This window comes from Acartia tonsa, chromosome 3, assembly GCF_053477335.1.
Source record: "Acartia tonsa isolate MP-2025a chromosome 3, ASM5347733v1, whole genome shotgun sequence".
In the NCBI taxonomy this organism is placed as follows: domain Eukaryota; kingdom Metazoa; phylum Arthropoda; class Copepoda; order Calanoida; family Acartiidae; genus Acartia; species Acartia tonsa.
The window spans coordinates 33,604,792-33,625,138 of NC_137262.1; the positions used below are offsets into that span (position 1 = coordinate 33,604,792).

At 32.7% G+C, this 20,347-nt stretch overlaps 1 protein-coding gene across 1 annotated transcript; it reads left to right on the plus strand.

Annotated features, from left to right (window-relative positions):
- The first annotated feature begins 9,098 nt into the window (after positions 1–9,098).
- Positions 9,099–20,090, plus strand: LOC145315210 (uncharacterized). Its single transcript, XM_080155250.1, has 6 exons — positions 9,099–9,188; positions 12,750–12,818; positions 12,991–13,043; positions 17,472–17,537; positions 18,720–18,786; positions 19,897–20,090. The coding sequence occupies exons 1-6, from the start codon at positions 9,116–9,118 to the stop codon at positions 19,950–19,952; spliced, it is 384 nt and encodes a 127-aa protein (XP_080011376.1). The 5' UTR covers positions 9,099–9,115; the 3' UTR covers positions 19,953–20,090.
- Positions 20,091–20,347: the final 257 nt, after the last annotated feature.

Sequence of the window (20,347 nt, forward strand, 5' to 3'; positions counted from 1 at the left end):
ACAAAAAAATGACGAAACCATTTGAAGCATGAACAACAAATCAACGGATATTATGAATTATATAGTGAACTAGCGGCTTCGCCCCTAGCCTCTAGGGGCTTTGCCCAAGAGGTGATAAAAAAAAATTATTGCGAGAGACCATAAAGGACCATGGAAACTCCTTCAAAAAAAAAAAAAAAAAAAAAAAAAAAAATGGGGGGAGATTTTTTGGTTTTTGGGGGGGTTGGGGGTGTCCCACTTAAAAAATAAAAATAGCTTAAAACCACCACAGGACCAATAGGTAGATACCCTGAAGAGTAGAATCCGATCGGTTCAGTGGTTACCGAGATCTTAAGGGACAGACAGACAGACGGACGGACAGACGGTCAGACGGACAGACGGACAGACGGACAGACAGACATCGTTCTACTTTGTATTATAGATGATTATTGGCATAGAGAATCTTGATTTTTGGGACATGGATTACAAAGGCGTTTAGGTATAATATTTGGGGGGCAGATAAAAAGGTCGTCAATTCCACTAGGTAATGCCCCCTACTGACAGTTGAAAATCACGTATAGGTTTCGTGACTTTTTCGAATTAATTTCATTGTTGGAATGTACCCTTTTTTAAAGTTATTCTTGTATAGCTTTTTAAAATAATGTTGAATATTACATCATGAATAAGGTATAACCAAAAAACGAAATAAATCTAAAATAATATTTTTGGGGCAGATCAAAGCTCGTTAATTCTACGATATAATGCCCCCCAAAGACAGTTGAAAATCACGTATAGGTTTCGTGATTTTTTCGAATTAATTTCATTGTTGGCATAAGTTGATATTGTATGTGCTGTAGCTCCCGCTTCATTTATTTAGCTTCGCTTTTATGGCTATTAACAACTTTGTAGCATAAAAAGTTTTATGTTGCACAAATACTAAACCCTTACACAAGCACAGGACAAAAACGTGCTCAGACAGGCGCGTGTTTGTATTTTCTGTTTTCATTGCCTATAAACACTTTTTTATCCAGGAAAATGTAATGATATGCGTTCAGTGGCGTGCACAGGATTTTGCTAGTGGGGAGAAAGCACCTTAATTTATTATTTTAAGAAGTTGGATCAGATGGGAGGAGGCTCTTATTAAACGGCATAAAGGGAGGAGGTATTAATTTCCCCCCTATTCCCTCCCTAATTTTAACAGGAAGTTTGCTAATTCCCACCTCCTTATTCATTCTCTACAGATAAAAAGAAAAAGGAAATCAAACCAAATAAGTTCAGATTGCCCACTTTTATCCAAGCTAAGAATTGATTTTAAGAAATGCAAATATTAAAAAAGATCGTCTAAAATGCAGTCAATGTGTAGTTTAACCACTAATGTATATATTGCCCAAGCATTAACTATAGGGTAAAGGAATTTCCTTTACACATAGATAACTGATAAACAACAAATAGTCAAACATCTTCTTTAAGAAGTACATTAATGAACATATGAAAATTGATAAAATATAAGATGTATAAAAATAAATTTGTCTCACGTGTAAGTACTTTTAGTTTTAGCACATTTCAATATAGAGTCATCAGATGTTTCTTTTTAGTAGCGAAGCTACTCTATGATTCACATTGTCTGTCTGTAACGCTATAGGGAAATGAGATTTACCCAGCTATATATTTGAGTATATGACATCTATATACTCTTTTCCATATTTTTCTTTCTTAATTTTTTATGACCACTGGATATTTGCTTGATAATTCGCTGTCTGTTTATAATTTTATGGATTTTGTCATCCTAGTTTATTTAAGATTTTACTTAAAACAAAGATGACAACATCCATAAGTATTAAGTATTGATCAGCCATCTCTCCAAAGTATTGACTGAAAATGAAGGTTTTTGCAGTGAGGGAGGGGACATTGGACGGTACTAATGTTAATGAGAGCGTTGATCTTATTCGTTGGCTCATAAACTTTTATTGAATGTTCGTTGGTTGATCGAACTAGAAATGTCCAAACTTTTTAACCAATAAATGTAATCTATAAAAAAAAGATTAAGATCATTTGGGATTTATAACAATTTACCATCTTATCCCTTGTGATCCCTGCATTTAAGCTATTAGATCTTACTTTTTTGCATGAAAAAAATTACTATTTTAATAACTTATCAGTTTTTAGTAGCGAAGCTACTCTATAATTCACTTTGTCCGTCCGTCAGTCAGTCCGTCCGTCCGTCAGTCAGTCCGTCCGTAACGCTATGGGGGAAATGGGATTTACTCAGCTCCTATAAATGATAGAATGCTGAAATTTTTTGACAACATTCCCATCATTAAGGAGCACAATTGACTTTAAAACATCATTGGCGTTCGGACCGATTTTTAGCAGGTTTTAGGCTATTTTTATATTTTTCACATTTTTCTCCATATCTTCAGTGTTTATGGTCCGATTTTAAAAATTTTTTCAGTTACAGATATCAAAATTAAATTTCCCGTCGTTTAAAGGAACAACCATGAAGGCCAGACTGCCTTTTTAGCAGGTTTTAGGCTATTTTTATATTTTTCACATTTTTCTCCATATCTTCAGTGTTTATGGTCCGATTTTCAAAATTTTTTCAGTTATAGATATCAAAATTAAATTTCCCGTCTTTTAAAGATTACAATCATGACGGCCAGACTGCCTTTTTAGCAGGTTTTAGGCTGTTTTTTTTTATATATTTAACATTTTTCTCCATATCTTCAGTGTTTATAGTCCGATTTTCAAAATTTTTCAGTTATATATATCAAAATTAAATTTCCCGTCTTTTAAACAAAATAACCATGACGGCCAGACTGCCTTTTTGGCAGGTTTTAGGCTATTTTTGTATATTTAACACTTTTTTCCATATCTTCAGTGTATATGGTCCGATTTTCCAAATTTTTTAAGTTAAGAATTAAAGAAATAAATTTTTTGTCGTTTTAATAAAACAACCATGACGGCCAGACTGCCTTTTATCAGGTTTTTGGCTATTTTTATATGTTTTACATATTTCCCCATATCTTTGTTTATTTTGATGTAATTTTCAAACTTTTATGGGATATCAGTATCAAAATAATTTTTCCCATTGTTATGAGCATCTTGAATATAATTTACTTTGACCATCGTCATCATGCAAATAAAACAAGGTTTCATGTTTATTTTATCCAATAAATCTATTCTTGATTTTAGCAAAAACCTTTTAAATCTACCTTTACGTATTCCCATCGACGATTTTTTGTGCTTTGCTACTTATGGATGTTGTCATCCTTGTTTTATTTATGTTTAATGATTATTTTTTGCTGATACATACAAATCTTTTTTAATGATTTATTTAGCAAATTAGCAATTTTTTCTTGGATGATACGTATTAATCAAGTAATACAATGTTTCGGTACTGTTTTATAGAAAAAAAATTTTTTTATTTTGAATGCATGTCCATCTGTCCTTCTGAGTTGGGGGGAAAGTAATTAACTCATCTGATATTTTAATAGTTATACTATTTTTTTCATCGTATTGAAAACGGCTTTCCGCGGATATAGAATGTACCTCGGCACCTCGCGGCTAAAAAAACTGGTTTTAATCTTATGATTGTACATCTTTATATTCGTAGAAAGCTGGATATAATACGATGCTAGACATAGTTTTTTCGTATAGATGAGAACCGGTTCCTATCCACCGGATTCGAATGAATACGAGAAATAGAAGGATAAAATTTATTGTTTTATTCAGTATGTAATTCAATTGATATATCGGTCATACTTCGCTACTTATGGATGTTGACATCCTTGTTCCCTTTTTTGGTACATGTAAATTTAAAGCCTTATAAGCTAATTATGGACTCTAAAAAAATTTAGATTTTGCTTCTTAGATATCCTATATTGATTGGAAAGTGAATATATTATTAATGGTTTATATAAAACAAAGGAAAAAATGAAGAATATTGTTTAAGACATTGAACAAGCCTCCGTATTACATCTAGCTATTGTATAAATATTATAATATAGGCCTAGGTGCTTATACAATACCGTAAAATAAATGTTAAACTGAATTTTTTCCTGTCTTGAATCAATGGATATGTTATTAGTTAGATCATATTTTCATGTTCTCTAATAAAAGGAAACTTGCAGCGGACTAAAATTACGACTCCCCTCCCCCCCATTCCTACATTACCTTTCTTCCTCCTGGATAAACGAACTGGCCAATAAACGAGTTCCATGTTAGCAAGCTAAATTGACGACAATTTTTCCCCTGGCATTGCATCTACGTACGTTTTACATCCCTTCTTGAATTATGATTATTGATGATTTACTTACAAACATTATCATTATATTTTGAGAATATTTGCAATTAATTTTTATCTGGAACGTGTAAACACTCTAAGCCTTATCTTGGATGAGAGAAGGAATAAAAGTATAAGGAAGATGATAGTAAAGGAGTAAACCTAAGATATACTGAAAATAATTTACAGTGGGAAAAAATTATGCAACAGTGGATATTTTAATACAAGTTTGTGTTTTTAAAACAGATACTTTTCATCGATTTATTATTTCTTTATCTAAATTTCAAACTACTCTTTAAATTTCAAACTTATTTCAAATTTTGCTAGTATCGTATAACTAAAAATGAAAATGATAAATCTTTTAATTTTACAGTTTTGGATTTCTTATGTAACAATAATATAAAACAATATTTTCAATGTTAATAGTTATTTCTCGTATCGTATTATAAACGGCTTTCCGCGGATATAGAATGTACAATTATAAGATTAAAACTAGTTTTTTTAGCCTAGTGGTGCCGAAGGCACCGGCTATAAAAACTGGTTTTAATCTTATGATTGTACATTTCTATATTCGTAGAAAACTTGATATAATACGATGCTAGACATAGTTTTTTCGTATGGATGAGAACCGGTTCCTATCCACCGGATTCGAATGAATACGAGAAATTATGATAACAATACATCTATTAAATTATATTTCATGTTTTACAATTCTCATAAAACTCATGCAAATTTAATAATCTTTAATTTATTTATGAAAAATATGTAATCTAAAAATAACTCTTTCTTTTCAATCTTCCCCCCAATATTCAATGGTGTTGGGTTGAGATTGATAAGTGAGAAAGGGGAGGAGTTTTGGGGCAGACCTCCGACCAAGGGTGGGGACAGATATACTGAAAAAAAATATTGGTGCTGTCATCAAAGTGCATATCGAGCACTGCAAGCCATCCCCTTAATTTTGATATAAGGGGATGCAGTTCTACGGGGGCAGTAATAATCTAGTTTTCAGTATATAGTATATATGTCTCTATCTTTGCCTCATACGACGCTCTCTCTCTTTCTCTTTCTCTCTCTCCCTGTCTCTCTAATTCTCCGAGAGTGTCGTCTATTCTCTGGAATCTCTCTTACTTATTGTTTTCTTCATGTTTGAGGCATTCATTGATTTTATATAACATTACAACCTAGAGACTGAATCTAACAATTTAATAAATAACTTTTAACAGTTTATATTCTTAATTTTTGCAATTGTGCAAAAAAATGTGCGAAAATTTTGGCACACTGATTGATTAACCAAATTTTGTGGAACATTCCAAGCATAATAATCTCTCTCTCTCCCTCTGACAATCTCTCTCTCTCTTTCTCCCCCCTTCCTCTCTCTCTATCTCTCTCTCCCATCCCTCTCTCTCTCTTTTTCTAACATTTACCCTCTCTCTCTCTTTCTCTTTCTCTTTTAGGTCTTTGTATTACTTGGTTTTTGGTATTGTGTGTATTGATTCAACTACAGTGCAGTATAACCATCCCAAACCTAAGTGAATAGATAATACAAAATTGGTTGATTTTTTTGCAAACATAAAGAATGAAAAAGTGAAACCTGTTGTAATAAAAAGTTTGAAAAAAGCTGCATTTTTTGAGACCATGAGATGAATACTTGTAAAGTTTTTGTCAGCATCTTAATTTGCAAATAGTTGTAAAAGTGCATAAGAAGAATAGAAAAGACTGCTACCTTGTTGGTTAATGCATACAAAAAAGGATTTCTATCAGATTGTTTATGTTTTTTTTCTTCAACTCTTATGTCTTATTCTTGTGTGTTTGTCTGTGTCCATTAATATCTCGAAGGTTTTTTCATTACAATTTTTCTTGAATCAGGTTTTAGTATATTTTTTTGGAAATTTTAAATAAAATATTTTTTTATATCAAACTAGGATGTTTTCATGTTTTATTAAATAAATAATTTATGTGTAATCTAGGTGAATGTCTCAGGCAGGTTTTAGGCTACTTCTGGATGGGATTAGTTAACTTCTTAATGGATATACTTAACATGGAAAAAAAAATTTTTGTGCAGAGCATTGTTAATGAATGACTTGTGAATTCAATGTTTTTATTTTTCAACTGTTAAATATTCAAAACCAAAGCATTGACAATACTTTTTAGTAGCGAAGCTACTCTATAATTCACTTTGTCCGTCCGTCAGTCCGTCAGTCAGTCCGTCAGTCCGTAACGCTATGGGGGAAATGGGATTTACTCAGCTCCTATAAAAGATAGAATTCTGAAATTTTTTGACAACATTCCCATCATTAAGGAGCACAATTTACTATAAAACATCACTGGCGGTCGGACGGCTTTTTAGCAGGTTTTAGGCTATTTTTAAATTTTCCACATTTCCCCCCATATCTTTGGTGTTTATGGTCCGATTTTCAAAATTCTTTCAGTTTAAGATATCAAAATTAAATTTGCCGTCGTTTGGAGAAAACAACAATAACGGCCAGACAGCCTTTTTGAAGGTTTTTAGCTATTTTTACATTTTCCACCATATCTTTGGTGTTTATGAACCGATTTTCAAAATTTTTTCAGTTATAGATATCACAATCAAATTTCCCGTCGTTTGAAGAAAACAACTATGAAGGTCAGACTGCCTTTTTGCAGGTTTTTGGCTATTTCATATTTTTTTACATTTTCCCCCATATCTTTGGTGTTTTTAGTCCAATTTTCATTTTTTTTCAGTTAAAGATGTCAAAATTAAATTTCCTGTCGTTTGAAGAAAACAACAATAATGGTCAGACTGCCTTTTTGCAGGGTTTTGGCTATTTTTAATTTTTTTTACATTTTTCCCCATATCTTTGGTGTTTATGATCCGATTTTCAAAATTTTTTCTGTTTTAGATATCAAAATAAAACTTCCTGTTGTTTGAAGAAAACAACCATGACGGTCATTCCCATCCACGAAATTTTGTGCTTCGCTACTTATGGATGTTGTCATCCTTGTTTTGCAATCAAGGCTTATAATAGGAAGGGTTTGTTTTCTTTTTCATTCTTGATATTGAAATGCAAAACATGAAAATATAATCGCTTAGGCTTAATTGACATTTGACAACCTAATATACTTTTCTTTTTACAATTCTAAATTTAAATCAAGACAAGAATGATTACATGCAAATCTTTAGTTAACTAAATTTTTTAAACTGAAGTCTCGGGGAAATAAATGAACTATACCTCTATTAACATCCAGCTAAACTGTAAGACTGAAGAGGGTGCCATGTTTACCGAAATATATATTAATAAATAACTAAGAATAACTTAGAGACTTTTTCACTTAGTGAATTTATCATATGCCTCTAATGTTTTGGGGAGCTTAACTTTGAAATATGTTTCAGGACTTATTTGATAAATCAAAAAATGTCAAATATTTAAATACTAAATATATCTTAATTTTTATCAGACATAAAATGCAATAGTTAACATACAATTAATTAATTAGTAAATATTGAATCAAATCCTAATGTAGGCACAGACAAATTATCATTGGCAGCAGTTTCAGTTTTGGGATGTATCAAGTTAATTACAGAAAGCCAAACCAAACAGATTGGTTCATTAATTAAGACAAAAATTTATATAAAAAAAAACTTCAAAACACATAAATGACAAGGGATTTAGTAATGAAAGATATCGATTCAAAAACAAATTCTAAGTTTTCAAGCCCTTTGTATGATTTATTGCAAGGTTATGTAGATAAAATATCATTGTATTGGATATTTCATTATGGCGATAATATGTCAGACATGGCCACTATTTATTAAAGATATATTATGACATTATTAATGGCTAATAATTTAGTTTTAAAAATGACTTATTAATTTTAAGTTAGTCATGACCACCTTCTTTCAAGGCTATATAGTCGATAAAAAAAAACATTGCAATGCATTTAGTCAAACGAAATCACAGACCGACAGTAATGCAGAGTAGTTTTTTATTGTAGTTTCTGTTCTAAGAAATTACTAAAAGCGATCTGACTTTATCATATATTTAAAATATACGCTATATTTTTTTAGAATTTAAACAGTAAAAATCTGGCTTTTATCTTTTATAATAGGGAAGAAAATCAATTTTGTTTACTGACTTGGACAGATGAATGGACAAAAGGCCAGACATTAGTTATAAAGTAGCTGTGCTACTAAAAAGAATATATATGAAGCAATGTGTGTATATATAATGATAAATGAAAACATAAATGTAAGATATTATACAGATTAAGCGGATGCTTATATAATTATAACTGTCTGTAAGCATTCATAGCAAAGCAATTATGGAGGGGAAAAAACATTTATATAATTTATCATTTGTAATTTTCACAGATTTTTTATATGTTTTTTTGCATTTATTGTACATTTTAATATTAACATCTGTGTTAATAAAAATTATATAATCTAAATTAAATAAAGATGTCATCATTTTCAGAAAAAGAAACTTTATTTTGAAACTTATAGATAGCCTAAAACCTACCAACAAGTTCCTTTAAAGCATAGCCTATTAGTTCTTTTAGAAATTTTAAACACATCAAAGACAAAAATTAATCAAATTATATGGTGTTCATTTTATTATTCATGGAAAATTGTCTATAACAGGATAGGATCCATGCATTTTTCAGTATTGCTCAGAAACGATTCAAATATAGCGAATATTAATCGGTTTTCAATCCATACTAGAATAGTTATTTCTCGCATCGTATTATTAACAGCTTTCCGCGGATATAAAAATGAACAATTATAAGATTAAAACCAGTTTTGTTAGCCCCGAGATGCCGAAGTAATAAAAAATGAATTGAATATATAATTTTCAGAGTTGTCAAGGTAGATGTACAATGGTGTGTGGAGATTGTTTAAAGGCAGATGAAAAATTTGAACAGTTGGGACCTCTGCCAGTTTCAACTTTAGGTAAAAAAAACCAGGAATCTTCAGGGATAAGACAATGGACATAAAATTGATAAACATCCCCAATAATGATAAACAAAGTTATCTCATCTGTAGATTATGATTGTTGGTTGTTAAGTTTGAAACCAACCAATGAAAATTAATAAAAGTTCAAAAAGTGTATACACCCATCAAGGACGTCCAAGGGGGGGGGGGGGGGGGGGGGGTAAATTAAAAATCCCTAACAATAAAAATTTTTACTACTAAATATTTAATAGTATTTCATTATTAGATAGGTACCTTTTTACATTATTATCCCAAGAAGGAACAGCTATGATTTTAAGGAAATCAGTTCCTGGCCCCCCAATGGGTATATTCAATGGCCACATAGTCCGTTTTTCTGGTGGTTTTTGTCAAACTTCTGGTAGGACCACTGTGTATAGTGGGGTAATTACCCCCCCCCCCCAAGCAAATTCTTTCCCCGGGGTAAAAATTTTGTGGGGGGTAAAACAAATTACAACCCCCCTGACACCCATTGTACAGCCAAGGGAGTTGCTAGTAAAAAAAGTCACACACCCCTTAAAATTATTCGACGAAAAATGAGATGCATGAATATGATAAAATGATCATTACTTTAAAATAAACGTTTAGACTTTCTGGTAAAGATTATAGAGTTGCTATGCTTTCTAAATATTACCTAGCTGTTACAATCATTATGAAGGTTTATAATCGGTAGGAAAATTCTAATATGCTCAAATTACAGTAAGAACTATCCGTTACGGATGGATGTACTGATGGACAAACTCGCTAATAAAAAATGCTAGACAAACTGTCCTTTCTTTACCATTAATCAGGGTTTTGTGTTATTATGTCTTTTAATAGTCGTTGCATTTCCCCTGAGAACTTAATCAGCACACTTGACTCGAGTATTTAGGGAATATACTCTTTATCAAAAGCGAAGCTGGCTTTTCTATTAATAGAGTCGGTCCGTCCGTCCGAAATAGTTAGCTCTTTTCGTTAATTTAGACATTTTAGAATTTTCCTTTTGATTTTAAACATTGCACGATAAATCCTGTAACATATTTAGTAATCGTAGTAACCGTCTAATCATTTCCAGAAAATCAATACGTCCATTTACAACATAATGATTTTTAACTATTTTGACAATTTTTTGTATGCTATGATTATCCTATAACCTATTTACATAATTTTAGGAATAATGATTCTTGTGACAACAAAGTACAATATTATAAGTGAGGCATCTCTATAATAATATCCAAAAATGAAATAATGTTACTTTGATGTATCCTGTATTTACACAATTTAAGTTCTATCCCTCTACAAGAGTTATTGTTCGTTTATCCTTTCTTCTGATTTTAGAGCTTAACGTTTTTTGACGTTGTCATCCTAGTTAACCGTTATTTGGACACTAAATACCATTATATACATTATTCTACTCTATTAATCCCAAGAGTGTGTTTACTTTTTATTATTACGAGGTATATTGCAGTAATTTTATTTTTCACGTTGTCATTGAGTTATGTAATTGTAAGTTACTTTTTTGTAAAAAAAAAAGTAATATTTTAGTGACTAATAATAGAAAACCTGAATTTTCCAGTATGGCTTCGAAACCGATGAATATCCGCTGGATTAGATCCGGTTCTCAGCAATGCTTAAAAATCATGTATAACATCGTATTTGTTTGCCTGTGCGTTCGGCCCCTCGTGTCTAACAAAACTGGTTTTAATCATTAATTTTCCTTTTGATGTCCGGGTAAAGGTGTTTACAATTGCAATGTGACGCGATAACTAACTATTCGTGTACGGTTAATTTAGTTTATTATGAGCTTTAATGAGGTTATGTGATTTTTTTAAAACTTGACAAACCCCCGTGGCTGATTCATGGGGGTGTATCAGGGAGGTGCAGTGAGGTGGCTGTATCCATATGCTTTTGCACGCTTCTATTACTATAACAGTGTAATGTACTAATAGATGTAGAATATACGTATATATTATGACAAGAGAGAAAAATTGTCTTCAATTTAGCTTGCTATTTCCTCTGTCATGTATTGGTCAGTTCGGTTATCCAGTATGAGAGGAGGGGATGGGGCAACCGTTACCGTAGCCCGCTACAAGTTTCACTGTAGTAGAGAACATTGAAATCTGGTGTAACATCCAAGTAATAATAGATCCATAAATGTACTTTTCTTTTTTTCCTACCACTTGTTATAATGTAAAAGAGACAAAAGTTGATTGGAAAGACTGCATTGCAGCCTACAAGATATATATTAATAGAATACTAAATATAGGAAAGATAAATAGAGATACAACATATACTTGTGACTTTCCTTCTCCTTTGGAATGCAATCAAGATAAATTAAGTAAAGATAACACCCAAATTATAATAAACAAATTTAGAAGTTATATAGAGGTCTAGAATCCCATCCTGTAAATGACATTTATTGATGCTTTAATAAAATCTAGTAGCTCCGCCCCTAGTATCTAAAGGCTCTGTATTCGAAGATTGAAAAAATACCTAAAGCCTTCAAAAAAATTAAATCTTAAACTGAAAAGCCTTAAACCATCTGGTGATATTTCGGATTAGTAGTTATTGAAATCTTAAGCTTTAGACAAAATAACTTACTATTTTATAAAACACGTTTTTTTAAATTAAATAAGCATTTAAGAATATTAATAGTAAAATTGTTGTCAACTTATATTGCCACGCTAATTATTCCGATTATTTTTAATTTGTTAAAGTAAAATGTAGAAATGGATATAGAATATCCGTGGATATTATGACAGGGGAAAATTGTCGTCAATCTAGTTTGTCATCATGGAACTCATTTATTGGTTAGTTCGTTCATTCAGTAGGAGGGGAGGGGAGGGGATGGGTTAAAGGGGTATCGTTATTTTACTCCGCTGCAAGTTTGACTTTATTAGAGAATTTGAAAATCTAGTGCAACATCCAATTTATTATTATATTCATTAATGCAGAATAACTTCATTAAATAAAAACAATTTATGATCAAGTCGACGTTATAAACTTTTACTTTTTATTATGTTTTTGTTTCCTGCAAGAAACAATAAAAAGAAATATTAAGAAAATAATAATTGTTTTATTCTTGGCTACAAACTTACAGACTTACTTCATATTTTTATTATCAAGGATAAAAATAGTGGTGTGTACTGGGTTTTGCTTAGGGGGTGGGGTTGCGTGAAGAGTACCTAAAATTTTGACACCTCCTTTGAACCCAAATTGAGGTGAAGGGGGTAATGAGCTTTGGATAGGTGTAATACAGATAATAAGGGTTGTGATATTTCATCGCCAAGGGGTGGGTACACCCCCACCCCTAAATATCCAACCCCTAAAACCTCAAATCTAAATTATTGGTTAAAAAATTAGAACCCTACAAGTTTGGAACCAAACAAAATTCATTGAAAGATTTTAAAACTTTTAAACTATTATATTTCTTATAGATTTTATTAAATAGTACAATATGAGCAACAAAAATTCTAAAAAATGTTGTTTCTTTTAAAGTTTTTCTATTTATTTTGAAATTCGTATATTTTCTTTACTATTTAGAAAACTGGCGGGCAATAAAAAGTGAGATATCCAGCAGTAATGTGATCCAGCGTGACAACCTAAATTTTGCCAGGGAAGCAGCTTATAGTGCCTAATAAAAAATGATGTCATACAATTCAAATGACCAATGATAGGCCAGTAAACATTTTACCATTGATCAATCACAATGAATACTGACTTATCATAGGTCATTTGTATTGTATGACGTTAATTTTTATTAGGCACTATAAGCTGCTTCATACCAGGGCCCTGGACAGTCAACTTATGGTGAAAGCAAAGGAAAGAGACGCAGAGGTGGGTAAACAAACAGGGATGACAATATTCATGAGTAGCGAAGCAATGTAATTATAGAACTTGTCAGACGAAGCCCAACCTGTACCATTTTTGCACCACTTTTAATTCCTCATACGTAATAAAATGAGGGAGATGAGAGGAAAAGTGGGAAAGAAAAACCCTAAAAAAGAGATAGAGAATATGACGTCACAGGAATCAAAAGTGGTGCAAAAATGCTACAGATTGGGCTTCGTCAACTTGTCAGACAGTAGACAATGTATTTATATTCTTTAAACATGTAAAAAAGACGAATGGAATAATCTAAAGGGTTGAAGGCCTAGGTTAACAAATCTTGTATTAATATTATGATTTTTCATTTTAGTATGCGTGGAAAAATTGTCTATAATACGATACATATATCTTTCATATGTCTCAAACCGGTTAAAATCTAGCGGATAATAATCTGTTTCAAAGCCATTCTGGAAAGTAATTATAAAAAGAGAGAGGGAAAAGAAAGAGAGAGGGAGGTTATACTAGTAATACTATAATATGAAAAATTAAGAAACCTTGATGAAAAATTTATTTGGTTGTTGCAGCATGACGGACCAAGTTAGTTGATCATTGGATTCTCTTAATCTCATTTCCACTGAAGCGTTACAGACCAATGGACGGCCAGACAATGTGAATTATAGTGTAGCATAAAACTGGGAGACCAGTTACGTGCACGCCGTCCATCCTGCACCGTGCATCAATGATCCTAGGAGCTACACCAGAAGAGTCCTACTGTGCTGGAAAGGTCCTAGGGTAGATGCCAGACTGAATTCTGGTCACTTCCCCCAGTTCAGGGGGTTTGGGTAGGGCTAACAATCCTTCCCTAGAAAAAACCTGCTCACGTTCAATCTGCACAAAGTAAAGACCAATTTAACTTTGGGCTCGGGAACGAAGTAGAGGTTGGAAACAACAATATGATGTTTGGCTGGGAAACCGCTAAAGGACCAGTCAGGCGGATGATTCTGAATTCCCGCAGACCAGCAAAAATTTGCACCTGGAATGTTCGGACAATGTTTCAGTCAGGCCAGACAGAAAACATTTGCCGAGAAATGCTTAAAGCCAAGGTTGATATCCTGGCTATCACCGAATCAAGGTGGACAAATAATGGAGAGTTTAAACATCATTCTGGCTTGAAAATACTTTACTCAGGCCATATGAATGAGGATCTAGGACATAACCAAGGGGTGGCTCTTATGCTGACCAAGCAAGCAGAGCAGGCCATGATCAGTTGGCAACCCCATGGTCCAAGAATCATGGAGGCTTACTTCAAATCCTCAGATAAAAACATCAATCTGAGAATAATAGTAGCATATGCTCCTACAGAACAAGCAGATACAGAGGTCAAAAACGAATTGTATGACCAGCTTGACTCTGTATTTAAGAATGGTCATAAAGAAAAGGACCTGACCCTGCTCCTAGGTGATTTCAATGCTCAAGTGGGGAGTAATAATGAGAATCTAGAAGAAGTCATGGGCAGATATGGCCTAGGCTTAAGTAATGGCAAGGAAAATGACAATGGTGATAGACTTGTAAGTTTTTGTACTGAAAACAAACTTGTCATTGGTGGAACCATCTTTAAACACAAGAAGATTCATACTGCCACCTGGAGATCACCAGATCAAAGAACCTTTAATCAGATAGATCACATCTGTATATCTAGACGTTTTAAAGGTTCTCTCCTTGATGTCAGGGTTGAAAGAGGACCTGATGTTAATTCAGACCATTATCTTCTATCTTCTAAAGTTCGGCTTAGATTTAAAAGGCAGGACACAAAGCCTAACCCCAGGAAAAAGTATAATTTAACAACCCTTCAAAACTCTGAAAAGCTACAAGAGTTTAAGCTCACTCTAAAGAACAGATTTGAGTTGTTGACTCTTCAAGAGGATGATGGAGTTGAAGATATTTGGCAAGGTATCAAAAAAGTTTATAATGATACTAGCCAAGAAAAATTAGGTTTTAAAAAGGCAAACCAAAAGCCGTGGATCACTCAAAGATCCATTGATCTCATGGATCAAAGAAGAGAGGTAAGACAAAAGACACTCTCCAGAAACTCTCCAGAAGATAAAGACCTGTATAAGATGCTCAGCAGGGAAATCCAAAGAAGTGTCAGAATTGACAAAAAAGAACACTTGGAAAACCTTGCTATGCAAGCAGACAATGCTTTTAATCAAAATAGAATGAAAGATGTCTATGAGATTACTAAGAGCATTGCAGGTAAAGTACACAAATCAGGATCACACATCAGGGACAAGGATGGTTCACTCCTTAAAACTGATGAAGATATTCTAAATAGATGGGCAGAGCACTTCACTGAACTGCTGAATCTTCCAGTTCCAGAGGAAGAAACTGAGATTCCACCCTCAGATGCACTTGACATTGACTGTCGAGCGCCAAATCTATTGGAAATCAAGGAGGCCATTAAAAGTTTGAAAAATAACAAGGCCGCTGGACCTGATAACATCCCAGCTGAGGTCATGAAAGCAGACCTAGACACATCTGCTGAGGCATTCCTACCTCTGATCACAAAGATATGGAATGATGAGTTATGCCCAGAGGACTGGAAGAATGGACATATCTCAATACTAGCCAAAAAAGGAGACTTGACCCAATGTGGAAACTACAGAGGGATAATGCTTCTTTCAGTACCTGGCCGTATCCTTAGTAAGATTCTTCTTAATAGAATGAAGAAGAAGGTTAATGAAAAGCTAAGACCTAATCAGGCTGGATTTAGACCAAACCGTTCCACTATTGATCAGATAACCTCTCTAAGAATCATCATAGAGCAATCCAAGGAATGGAACTCTGAGCTTTTTGTAAACTTCATTGACTACAAAAAAGCATTTGATTCTTTAGACAGGAAATCTCTCTGGAAAATCTGCCGACACTATGGCATTCCAGAAAAGATAATCAATATCATTAAAGCTATCTATCATAAAGGAGGTGGAAATGTAATGTATAAAGGTAAACTATCAACCTTTTTTGAGATTGTAACAGGCGTCAGACAAGGATGCCTTCTTTCTCCCTTCCTTTTCCTCCTTGCCATTGACTGGATCATGAAGAACTGTGAAAGTAATGATGGCATTCGTTGGGAGCTATTTGGCAATCCCAAATATTTAGGAGATCTGGACTTTGCTGATGATATTGCTTTGTTAACAAGCAATAGAAGTCAAATGCAAAGAAGGACTAACAGGATAGCTGAAACTTCCAAGAAAGTTGGACTAGAAATAAATGTTCCTAAAACCAAAATACTCAGATTAAATGCAAATTCCCAAGAACCAATTACTATTGGAGACCAAATTCTTGAGGATGTAGATTGTTTTGAGTATCTTGGAAGTAAAATTGATGAAGCTGGAGGCACTTTAACAGATGTTAAAGCTAGAATTAACAAATCTAGGACAGCCTTTGCCAGCCTGAACAAAATTTGGAATTCCAACAACATCTCCATAAAGACCAAGTTAAGACTGTTCAAGTCAAATGTTCTCTCTGTTTTGCTGTATGGGGCTGAAACTTGGTTCCTAAACACAGCAGTGGTCTCCAAGCTACAGACATATGTCAATAAATGTCTAAGGAGAATCCACAAGATCTTTTGGCCAAATAAGATCACAAATGCTGAGCTTCTAGAGCGCAGTGATATGTCAGACATTAAACTGACAATAAAACAGAGAAAATGGAGATGGCTGGGGCACACTCTAAGGAAAGGGCATGATGATATAACCAATCAAGCCTTGACTTGGAACCCCCACGTAGGAAAGAGGAAACCAGGTAGACCAAAAACAACCTGGAGGAGGGAACTCTTAAGTGAACTGAAAGAAAAGAAAATTCCATCTTTCAGCAATGCCTCAAAACGTGCCCAAAAAAAGGAAGATTGGAGAACCATTGTGCATGGCCTACGTTCTGCCGAGAACTAAAAGGCAATGATGATGATAAAACAGGAGCCAGAATAATCTTTCCAATTTTCAAAATTACAATGTTAGTGAAACATTAGCTAATAACTGATAGTAATACTTTAATTAATTATTAGCATTATAATCTGATTTACTTACAATTTGTTTTCAAGATATTTGTACCTGTCTCAAAGAAAACAGCAATAAAGGAGATTACACTTTTGATTCTGTTTTTCTTTCTTGCACTACAAGTTCCAGGATTCTAGAGTAATATTGTAAATCACAAAAAAGCTAATTTTTTTCTTAATATTCTCGCTTTTACGTAGAGAGAGAACATGGACAAATTATTTCTCAAATTAGATATTAGAGGCCTCTAGGGGCGTAGTAGCCGCTAGTTTTTATTAAAGAAGCAAATAATTTAATAACAAAGCTTGTTAGAGGTAAAATATTTTTGTAGTTGCCATCGCCCTGCTTACTTTAATTAGCTTTAAATGTATGTATATAACTTTTTTAGGCCAAATCTTTTGAAAAATTATGGTCCGAATCAACGCGGAGATCTGTGGTACATAATATTTTAGATGTAAGTATTTATACAAATTTTTATCATTTTTATCATACATTGATTAATTTAACATTAACAAAACGTTTAATAGACAAGTATTTTTATTATTCAATGAGTGATAAGTTATTAAATTACTTTACTTACTATCAGGGATTTTATGGGATAAGAAAATAAATTGATTCACATCCTCAATTATGATAAACTTAATATTACAAACATGTCCTACTTTTGGCCGATAATAAAATTTTTTACTGATTTGAAAATACATCTTTGGTTTTCATGGTCCTATTTTCACATACTTTTTTTCTACTGCTATTTAAGATAGATTACTGATTTTTTTCTTCGTGATACTTTGTACTGAAAAGCACCTAGTATAATAAATATTTTTTATGTCTGTCTGTCAGTCATGCATCAAAAGACATATAACTAACTTTTTGATAGCTTCCTCATTTTTATAACTCCTAAAATCTTATATCCTTCTTTCTCATTCTTTCCTCTTCTCACTGAGCATTTGATTGGTAATTCACTTTGTGTCATGTCAATCCATATTTTTTTTTGTACTGTGCTACTAATGGATGTTTTCATCTTTCATAACTAATGAACTATCGTAGTGTTTTTTGCTTTACTAGCGGCTTCGCCCCTAGCCTCTAAGGGCTTTGCCTGATGACGTAATTTTAAAAAAAAATTTAAATTTAAGAAAAAACTAATTTTTTTCTGGTGCTGCCGCCAATAATTTATGTGAAGTAGTTTCCCCAGAATTTTTTTTTTTTTTGGGGGGGGGGAATTTTCCTTTTTTTGATGCTGTACGTATTGGTGCAAAAAATGGGGACAATTTTTAAATTGATTTGACGGGGCTGTTTATTTACGTCACAAGTGAGGGGAAAGAAAAGGGAAGGAGGAAAGAAACCCTCTAGAAAAGAGATGGGGGTATGACGTCACACGCCAAAACAATTTGAAATTTGTCCCCATTTTTTGCACCAATACGTACAGCATCCTTTTTTTTTTAGGGGGGGGGGGTTAGGGGTGTCACACCCCCCAAGAAAATAGCTTAAAACCACCACATTACCAATAGGTATAAACTCTGAAGAGTAGAATTCGATCGGTTCAGTGGTTACCGAGATCTTAAGGGACAGACGGACGGACGGACAGATAGACATCATTCTACTTTGTATTATAGATAACCCGTGTTAAATATATCAGGATTGGGTAGAACTTCACGGGGAGAAAGCCACAATAGAAACCTTGATGAAAGCTTTAAGTCTGCCAGGTAAAGATATTTAGGTGCTTTTCCTCAAAGTTCCTAGTGAGCACAAGACAGTCTCCCCTTATGTTTGAAAAAGTTTATTTCACTAGTCCCGAAAGTTTAATAAAGACGTTTTTTACTCATTGGCTTTAAAACTTTGGAATCTCTGATAAATTGCACTGAATCTTTTGTATTCCTAATCAATTTATCCTTTTAAACATTAGAGTAAAACACTTGAGAGAGAAAGGGTATCTCCCCATCGCAACCGTCTTGTGCAACCTTCCTATTGGGTCATTGAAAATCAAACAATGGTGTCGCTTATATTAACACAGCCAAGTAGCAGAAAATAATTTAGAAGCAGACGAAAGAGGTCTTTGAAAAATGAAGGGAGTAAGTTGTCTGTATATACATTTATACTATAGATCTGTTTTTTAAACTACACAATAAATGAAAGTATCTTTTGAGTAGCAAACTTACTCTATTATGATTAACTTCGTCTGTCCGTCCGTAACGATCTGGTTAAAATGTGATAAGTAACTCGTTTTGTCCGTTCGTCTAACCATTATTTTATGTTGTGTGGAATTTTGTTTCTGGGTTAAAGTTGAATATTTTGGCAAAATGCAAAATCCTTTTTTTTCATGTTAAATTGAATATCAGTTTCCAATTTTTATTATGCAATACTTTTTCTATACATTTCAATTTTTCACTGTCTCTTTCTTATTGTTTTGGTAATCTTTTGATATCATTTTTGTTCTTCTCATCTTTAGGATCAGTCAGTACGTAACGGATTTTTCTAATTGTTAATTTAAATATGTTAGAATTGTTCTATTGCATGTTGATTCATGTAACAGATTTACTAAGTGTATCAACTCTATAATCATTACCAGAAAGTCCGTAAGTTCATTAAAAAATATGCTGATTTAAAACCATTGTATGGTATAAATATTGTAGAAATGTGATTTTTGGAATAATTATTTTAACTCTTATATGGGAAAACCTGTTTTTTTTAAATATTTAGTAAGAAATCTACCCTTTTATCTGAACATGAATTACGAAATGTTCTTTGTTTTATTCTGCTATATTTTCTTTGGTGGGTAAAACCTACTTTTCTAACGCATTTATGTTTTTTTTCAGGATTTATGGATGTCAAATTAAGAGTGGAAAAAATTCTGACAAAACGTAAAAAGTAATTTTCTCATTATATTGTAATTTAATAATGTTATTATCAGTATAAATGTAATAATGTAAAAAAAAATAATTGCATTCTAATTAAGGCTTTAAATGTTAGGTGCGTTAATCAAGGATAATTATGACCATAAGTAGTACAGAACCAATAAATTGAGAAAAAGAAAGAAATAAACAATAAAAAAAAAGTTTTATTAAGTTTATAAAATATAAGCACAAAAATACAACCAAATCTTAATGCCTAGGTGTCTCAGTGGTGTTGTACAATTAGCTTTATTTACTTTTACTTATAGACAGACGTACTAAAATGCCTTAATTATAGAATAGCTGCGCTTCTAATGCATAATTTCTTAAAATTTTGAGTAATGAAAGAAAAAATGCGAGCTAAAGATATTAGTTA